The 8,204-nt window shown below is 33.9% G+C and overlaps 3 protein-coding genes across 4 annotated transcripts in view; 1 reads left to right on the top strand and 2 right to left on the bottom strand.

The window, feature by feature from the left end:
* LOC111459180 overlaps window positions 1-2,121 on the bottom strand; it is a 5,780-nt gene extending 3,659 nt beyond the window's left edge. Inside the window, exons 1-3 of the mRNA XM_023101953.1 lie at window positions 1,785-2,121; window positions 1,593-1,694; window positions 938-1,052 (exon numbers count right to left, since the gene is read on the bottom strand). Of these exons, the coding sequence (XP_022957721.1) occupies window positions 938-1,052; window positions 1,593-1,694; window positions 1,785-1,906 (339 nt within the window). The 5' untranslated portion in view covers window positions 1,907-2,121. The remainder of the gene's footprint in view (window positions 1-937; window positions 1,053-1,592; window positions 1,695-1,784) is intronic.
* An 803-nt stretch (window positions 2,122-2,924) lies between these two features.
* LOC111459181 (membrane steroid-binding protein 1-like) lies at window positions 2,925-5,010 on the top strand. Of its 2 annotated transcripts, XM_023101956.1 has the most exons (3): window positions 2,925-3,321; window positions 4,441-4,656; window positions 4,696-5,010. In XM_023101956.1, the coding sequence occupies exons 1-3, from the start codon at window positions 3,017-3,019 to the stop codon at window positions 4,787-4,789; spliced, it is 615 nt and encodes a 204-aa protein (XP_022957724.1). In that variant the 5' UTR covers window positions 2,925-3,016; the 3' UTR covers window positions 4,790-5,010. The 2 variants fall into 2 exon arrangements, with proteins under 2 accessions (XP_022957724.1, XP_022957722.1); XM_023101954.1 differs by having other exon boundaries at window positions 4,441-5,010.
* Window positions 5,011-5,621: 611 nt separating this feature from the next.
* LOC111459729 (transcription factor LAF1-like) lies at window positions 5,622-6,484 on the bottom strand. The gene is made up of 3 exons (XM_023102755.1): window positions 6,335-6,484; window positions 6,128-6,257; window positions 5,622-6,045 (listed from the first exon to the last, which is right to left on the bottom strand). Exons 1-3 carry the CDS (start codon window positions 6,471-6,473, stop codon window positions 5,622-5,624), a joined length of 693 nt encoding a protein of 230 aa, XP_022958523.1. The 5' UTR covers window positions 6,474-6,484.
* Between the last annotated feature and the right edge of the window lie 1,720 nt (window positions 6,485-8,204).

Raw genomic sequence — 8,204 nt, forward strand, 5'->3', positions numbered from 1 at the left:
TTTTTTTTTTTTTTTTTTTTTTTTTAATTTGGAAACTTTCGGAGATTCATAAGAAGAAGCTTCCACTAGTAATCAAAGATACAAAAAGGACAAACAACTAAAAAGGAATAATTAAAAAAAAATGGTTAGAAAGAGAGCTCCATTAAAAAGTACCACAGTTTTTCTCTCCAAAATCATTCACAGAAAAGGGAAGTATTTCTGTCCAACCAAAATTTCAAAAGACGAGCTCTTATAGCATCTAGAGAATTCACCTTTTTTCTCCCCTTCAAAAGGTACAGGGCACACGACTTGTTCCTAGGCTTATTTGATTATTTCCAGCACCACAAGCTCAAAAGCTTTGGACGGTTTACTACAATAAAGAAGTGTGGGGTAGTAGAAAAACCTGATATCCCCTCATACCCACTCAATTTTTAGAAAGAAAAAAAAGGAAGGTAAAGTCTTACCTTCTCAAACGGCAAACTTCTTGATAAAAAATCAGTAAGGATCGAAATAAACTAACTCTATTAATAAACATCTCTCGCTAAAGAAAACTCTTCTACCACTCTTTATCTATTAACTAATGGATCTTTAGTATCTTAATAGTATTTCTGTAATCTAACTCTAATGGTATAAACATGTAACAGTCATGCCCACTATTAGTAAATATTGTCCGCTTTAGCCTGTTACGTATCGTCGTCGGCCTCACAGTTTTAAAACGGTCTATTAGAGAGAGGTTTCCACACCCTTATAAAAAATGATTCATTCCCCTCTCCAACCGATGTGGAATCTCACAAAACATTACCAACCCCAAGAACAAATCTCATCTTCAAGGTGTAATCGAACAAAAGGCACTCTCAAAATAGATTAAAAAAATTGTAGATGGAGCATAAAGTCAACTAGCCCACAAAGAGAAATGTTAAGATGAGCGATAAGCTTTGGCTAAATGAAAGAAACTTACCGGATCAGGCAGAATCTCTGACTTTTGTCTACCGTCGCCTTCACAGATCCAGCTGCCATCAGCACTCACAGAAACAAAACCTGAAAGATTTTTTACCAATACCACCACTGCTTCCCTGTATGAATTTACATCAATGAAAGCATAAGCAATGATGGCAAAAAGAAAAGGCCAGAATTAACAAACATCATGCAATATGTTTCTAAGCGAGTTGACATTTAATATACTGTTCTCAGCATTAAAGAAGAATACCAAATGTGACAAGTGCAATGGTAGCAGCCACTGTTCTATTTTTCCACTCAAATTAGTATTACACTTAGTATCCCTAAAATTGATACATCATGCCACGTTTAGACGTAAAATTGATTTTCTCCCCAAAAAAAAACAAAGAATTGAGTAATGTTCTTGCCCCTCATGCTCTCTCATTCGTCTCCCCTCTCGTTACCCTCATTAGTCTCCCTCCCTGTTCTAGAGTCAGTTACAAATTACTTCTCTACGTGCATCGTTCTTTTAGCTGAAGTAGCATTGCGGTGTATACATATTCATAACCTCACTCTCTGTAAATTATGAGAGCGAACTAAGAAATTGTACAAATCTCAAATTCTCGATCAAGATCGTTAAAAGATAACAAATAAGATTTGGTAAGTGAGAAATCTACCCTTTGGTTACAAGCACCATATCAATACTCTGTCGCAAGCCAGTGTCAGCATCTGGAATTCGAAGTCCCACAAAAATCTTTCCACTATAAATCTTTTCTAATCTGCCAAAATTAAAATTAAAAACACAAAAATCAGCATTAGATCACAACCTTCTTCCTGAGCAAAGCAGAAATGCTTTGATGAGAATATACCTCGAAGCAACGGCGAATAGGGCATTAGAATCAGAGGTCTCGATCTCCAATTCATCTCTTTGACCAAAGAATCGTCTGAGCAATCTAAACGCTATGAAACCACAGAGTATCTCAAAAAACATGACGGCGCCCTCAACGATTATGCACAGCGAAAACTTGCTCGATCGAAGGAATTAGAAAGGGTATGTGGATTCTAATTTTTGCGAAGGCCGAGTAGGAGTTGGTTCAGGAGAAGAAGGAATGAAGAATTTGCATTTGCTCTCTATGAAATTTCTCGATCATCCTGACTCGACCTTACCCAGTTTTCAATCACTATACAACATCTCTTCAATCTCTAAGCTTAGACTTTATACTTAAATTAGTTTAACTTTCAATTTCGTATTTAACTTTAAATTTCCATTCATAGTATAAGTGTTAAATTTGTGTTTAAAAAAAAAAAAAACTTTAAAATTTTAAAAATTAAATTTATATTTTTTTTTTCTATAGACCAAATATACATAAACATTCAAATTATAATTAAGTAAAGTGATCTAAATTATAAAAATGTCTGAAGGATGGCTGGCATGGCGAGACTATAAATTTAAGTTTGTTTGCAGTTATATGTAGTTTAGAATCATTTACTCCCCAGGCAAGACATTTAACGCGTTAGCTACAGTATTGTACGGGTCGATACGCACAGCACCTAGTATCCATCGTTTACGGGTAAGACTACTAGGTTATCTAACCTCATTCACTCCCCTAGCTTTCGTCTCTCAGTGGCAGTGTCGGCCCAGTAGAATGCTTTCGCCCTTGGTGTTCTTTCTAATCTCTATGCATTTCACTACTCCACCGAAAATTTCCTTTGTCCCTACCGTTCTCCAGCTTGGTAGTTTCCACTGAAGTTGACCAATCTTACTTATGGAGTGACTCAAATTTCAAACAAGTATTTTTGTCTTAAATATGAGGTAATCTGAAAAAAAATTTCACCTATACTAATCTCCTATCATTTGGTATCAGAGCTTTCCCTTAGGTTGGTTCATTATCACATTTTGCTGAATATTTAACTGTGAGTTAATGTTAAAATAAATTTAATTGATATAATTACCATTACTAATAAGTTTAAATTATATAATTATAAGTAACTAATTACTAATTAAGATGCGGGAAGAATGATTAATCACTTGGATTAAAGCGGCTACCCTTTTCCTCTCTCATCCTCCTCACTCTCTCTCTTTCTCCTCTATCTCTCCGCCATGGCTCTGCAAGTCTGGGAGACGTTGAAGGAGGCAATCGTGGCATACACAGGCCTATCTCCGTCGACCTTCTTCACTGCCGTCGCTTTTGGCCTTGCCTTTTACTTTCTCATTTCCAGTTTATTCGCTCCCTCCGACAACAGAACCCACACTAGGGACTTGGGGGAGCAGCTCCAGCCTCTCCCTCCGCCTGTCCAAGTCGGTGAGATTTCCGAGGAGGAGTTGAAGCAATACGATGGTTCCGATTCTGAGAAGCCTCTGCTTATGGCTATCAAGGGCCAGATCTATGATGTTTCTCAGAGCAGGTCTGTTGAGGTTTTTTTTTTTTTTTTTTTTTCCAAAATTTTTTTCTCTGTTTTGAGTATTAGTGTTTGGATAATCGTGATTAGTTTTGATTCGGTTTCAGTTTGTTTTTGAGTCAACGTGTTTGTTGAATTCTGTGATGGTATGTGGAATGAGTTGTAGGTCAGCAGGTTTTAGGTTTAATTAATCTGATGCTTTGGTTTTTACCAATACAGCTCTACTTTCGTACAAATTTCTACTGTTTTCTGAAATTTGATCCTGCTGTATTGAACCGCTATCGAAGATTTTTAGGCTATTTCCAATTCGTTTTCTTTTCCTTGCTGTTCTCCATTGTCCATTTGATGCAAATTACTGTGAAATAAGAATTGATAGTTTTTGTACACTTTGTGCTTCTTTCTTGGTGGTCGATTTGATTTCGATAGATGTTGTGAATTCTTGTACTGAACTGCTTAGGCTCTTATCTTTTATAGTGTTCTATGCTTGTCAGATCATAGTTCTGAAAACCAACTAGGAAACATCTTCATTTTTGTTGTTTCTGTTCTTCAATCCAAACTTTTTATCACTATTATGGTGGTGCAGAAAACCTCTCCAAGTAGATTGATGAGTTTGAACATGTTCTTCTTCTGAATTTGAACTTTGCTGTTTCTTTTTTCCTTCTTATAACTGTAATTTTCTATGTATCTAGCTTTGAAAATATTTGTTTTCGACTGTTGCTTTTGCATTCAATCACAGTTTAAGGGCTATTCTGGGTGTGTTTGTAACGGGCCCGAGGCCAATTATCCTTTCATTTGTTGGGGAATGTTTATACGTGCTCATGATTTCAAAGAGAGAATAAGTTGAACAGAACACAATGTGCTAAAAAGCAGAAAGTTGCTTTTCCAAAAGCTTAATAAAAACAGGCCCTTGTTTCATGGATATTCAGTGGCTATCTGTTTCCATGGTGGTTTCTTTCTCATTATGTACGATTTACTATACTACACCGAGGCTGTAGAAGTGATTATCCGATTCGTTGCAGCGTCTTGGAGTACTGCATTTGTATAGTTCATTTTCATTTTCTGTATTTCTCTCAATCATGCCGTTTTGTTGTTTCAATTTATCTTCTAACCCATTCTTTCTTTTAGGATGTTCTATGGACCTGGGGGACCCTATGCCCTTTTTGCTGGAAAGGATGCAAGCAGAGCTCTTGCAAAAATGTCTTTTGAAGAGAAAGATCTGACTGGGGATATCTCTGGTCTCGGTCCGTTCGAACTTGACGCCTTGCAGGACTGGGAATACAAATTCATGAGCAAATACGTCAAAGTTGGGACAGTCAAGAAGCCAGTTGCCGAAGGTGGCGATGCTGCACCTGTCGTGGTCGAACCTGCAGAATCAAGCACTGCTGAAGTTAGCAAACCTGCTGAAGAAGAACGCCCCTCGGAATCTCGAGCTGATAAAGCTGAAGAAACCCCTGCTGCTGCCAATGTTAAATAAGATTTTGCATACCACACAGATGCCCCGTACCAACCGATATACGAGAAGAGAACAATGTACGTGTACTCATGTTTCAGTAATCTCGTTTCACAGATAAATCAAATCGAGTTATATGTAGGATGATGATGATGATATTATAGGTGTGGTAAAGACTTGATTTATTCTCTATTTTTGTTCAATAAACATCTTACAATAAGTTGATTACCAAAATTCCATTGCCATTGTAGCCACCATTATATTTGTTAGGAATTCTTGGATGTTGGAGAGATTACCAAAACGAGCATAACTCAGCTATAATTGACTGATGCATCGCTCATCGTTACAAAAAGAGTACCAAAAAAAAAGGTGAAAACTATGGATGAAGTTACAGATAGTACCAAAAAGTACGTTGAAAAACATGGCTTTGGGTTTGTTGTGAAGTGTGTTATAAGTTTTATAATTAGGGTTTAAATACGTTTTGATAGGATAATAATTAATATTACCTAAAATAACATATACGCCAATTTATACAAATATTACCATTTTTACATTCTATTCAATAATATACACACTAATTTTAATAATATATTTTTAAAAAATCTTACCAATTTTCTTTATTAATTACATTATATATATATATATACCTTTTCTTAAAAAGCATAAATGAAAAATAAATAAATGATAAACGGTGAGTAGTTTTATGCTAGCCTTATTATATTTGTATCTATGGACTGACAGGGTTGACTCTTGAGTAATGAACCGGATCGGTCGAAGATTTTAAAATGAACCCGATCGATCGAAAAAGGGTTAAACCAATATTTACTTGCATTAAAATATGTCCAAGCTCAAACATTTACATAAAACCATTCCCAAAGTGAAGAAGTTGATCAACACAATCATAATTCCCATTACAAATCTGATCCTCAAACTTCATATGAGAATCCATCATGAACCCATTATTATTCTGAATCTCCGATCCCAAGCCCCCACCCTCCAAATGGGTTCCATTTAAATCACCGGTGCCCTCATGAACGGAGCTAAAGCTCTGACCAAACCCAGTTCCGGCGCCGGCGAGCCACTCGGCGAACAACAGCTTAGGCTTGGGAGACTCCATGGACTGAGCTGTAATTGAAGAATCTGCTGAGTCCGAGGTAGTTGAAGCTGTGGAATGAGCTGAACAACCTTGTTTTTCCACTCTCTTCTTCAGGTAAGAATGCCACAAGTTTTTCACTTCGTTATCCGTTCTTCCCGGTAAATGTTGCGCTATCTGAGACCATCTGGTATTGAAAACACAAAAATAAGACATCAATTATCATCTCAACGACCGACGTCGACAACCCAGTTCATTAATTTTCTTACTTGTTTCCGAGCATATGATGAAGGGAAATAATCGTGTCCTGTTCTTGCTGGGAAAAGGTCCCTCTTTTAAGACCCGGCCTTAGGTAATTGATCCATCTCAATCGACAGCTCTTCCCATTTCTTTCCAGCCCTATTGTAATATATAAAATTTTAATTTCAATTTCAAAAAATAATAATTAAAAAAAAAAAAAAAAAAAAAAAACTCACCGGCCTTGAGAGGAACAGAGCTCCAACAGGCATGGCCATGGTTGAGGATGAAGTTTCTGAGCCTCTGGTCTTCCTCCGGCGACCATAAGCCCTTTCTGTGCTTCGGGTTTGCCTTATGCGACGCCGTTTCACGTCCCATTATTTTGAATCTGGTGGGGCTTTGGGAACAATGAAGGTTTAGTATTTAAAGGAATTGCTTCTTGCTCTGTTACCAATATTAACAAAATTCTCAGCCAAAACTCACATTAAAATAAAATGAAATAAAATAAAATAAAAAGAATAAATTCCAATAATTATGGATTAAAATTTTAGTAGGCTTCCAAATGTCAAACTAAATCAATGATTTTGAGCCGTCCATCTTGGCGACTTTAGGTTTTAATAATACCAATTCTTTCTTTTACCCATTTTCTTAAATAATAAATAAATAAATTCATAAATATTATTTTTACCTACAAATTTCTATTCTATATATATATATTTATTTTAAAATTTAAAACTATACAAAATAAATGAATTCGAGTAAAATTTAGATGTTTTTCTAAGAGGTAGAAACTATAATAAATAAAAAAATTAAAACTATAATAAACACATTCTGAAAAATTATTTAAATTCTTTTAAATTTGCTATAAATTCATAAAAGAAGAATAACAATTTATTTATCGAAGTTTTATTATTCAAATAAAACCATTTTAAATCACCTTAATTAAAATGACGCATTTAATAAAACTTTAAAAATTAATTTCAACCTTAATTTAAATATGAAATGCATTTCATGTGGTAGGTAGTATCACATGAACATATTCACATATATATATATATATATATATATATATATAATGGGTTTTGTTCTCATCAAGGACTCAAAGACTTTTGATATTGACATATTATAAAAAGACCCAAATTTTAATTTGTTGATCACAATTATTGTCCCATCCTCTCATTTAAATACTTATTTTTGTACCTTATCTAAAGACCTTCAATTATTTTCAAATGTCCCATCCTCTATATATATATATATATAATATATATAATACACTTTGACATTAAGATGCATATATTAATTAATGTCAAGCCTAATGTTCTTTTTTTCTAAACTAAAGATTATCAAAAAGATTCTTTTCTTCTTGATATTTAATTGCACATTGGTTTATAATATTTTAATTTCCGACCCAATTAATATTTTTTTCAAAAGATAAAGGGTTTTTTAGTCTAAATTTTGGTTATTACAATTAATTACAGATATTTATGAGGCGAGAGACAGGTGTAGGGAACCCTCCTCCATTTCCGTCCCCATCCACCTCCTATCTCAACCTTGGAGATTGCTAGAAGGGATTTTCCGTGGAGAATTCATGGGAATCGAGCTCCCGTTTATAATTTTTACTTGGTGAGGTAAAATTATTTGATAAAGTTGAAAAATATGGTTGTTAGTTTTGTACATTAAAAGTTTAAGTTAACAGTATTTTTTTGTTTTTTTAAGGTCCAAAGTTCAAATCTATTTTTTAATATTATTATTATTTATTTTTGTAATGGTGATGGAAGCTATATTAAAATTACACGTGCCAAAATTTGGTTTACCAAATTATTTAAATATTGCTAAGAAACAATGAAATTAATACTTGATTTATATTGAATTGAAATTGTTTAAAGAATTTTGTTATTTTATTAATTTGTCGTTTCATGGAAAAAAGTCCATTCTGTCTGGACTTAATACTTGATTATTTAAATAATAATAATTTGGCCAATATACAAAAAAATTGATTTAAAATTAATATAGTTTTATTTTAATAAAATAAGGAAACATAATTATGAGTTAATTTGTAATTTTAAAATTTTATAAAGGAAAAATAAGTTTTTTTTTTTTTTTTTTTTT

This window comes from Cucurbita moschata, unplaced genomic scaffold, assembly GCF_002738365.1.
Source record: "Cucurbita moschata cultivar Rifu unplaced genomic scaffold, Cmos_1.0 Cmo_Scf00022, whole genome shotgun sequence".
In the NCBI taxonomy this organism is placed as follows: Eukaryota; Viridiplantae; Streptophyta; class Magnoliopsida; order Cucurbitales; family Cucurbitaceae; genus Cucurbita; species Cucurbita moschata.

What these genes read in the sequence shown, in the direction of transcription:
- LOC111459729 (XM_023102755.1), bottom strand. Translation starts at nt 6,473, where the DNA reads ATGGGACGTGAAACGGCGTCGCATAAGGCAAACCCGAAGCACAGAAAG. An exon ending in CTCTGTTCCTCTCAAGGCCG is followed by an intron (nt 6,258 to 6,334) that starts GTGAGTTTTTTT and finishes ATATTACAATAG; the next exon opens with GGCTGGAAAGAAATGGGAAG. An exon ending in CATCATATGCTCGGAAACAA is followed by an intron (nt 6,046 to 6,127) that starts GTAAGAAAATTA and finishes TTTCAATACCAG; the next exon opens with ATGGTCTCAGATAGCGCAAC.
- LOC111459181 (XM_023101954.1), top strand. Translation starts at nt 3,017, where the DNA reads ATGGCTCTGCAAGTCTGGGAGACGTTGAAGGAGGCAATCGTGGCATAC. An exon ending in TATGATGTTTCTCAGAGCAG is followed by an intron (nt 3,322 to 4,440) that starts GTCTGTTGAGGT and finishes TCTTTCTTTTAG; the next exon opens with GATGTTCTATGGACCTGGGG.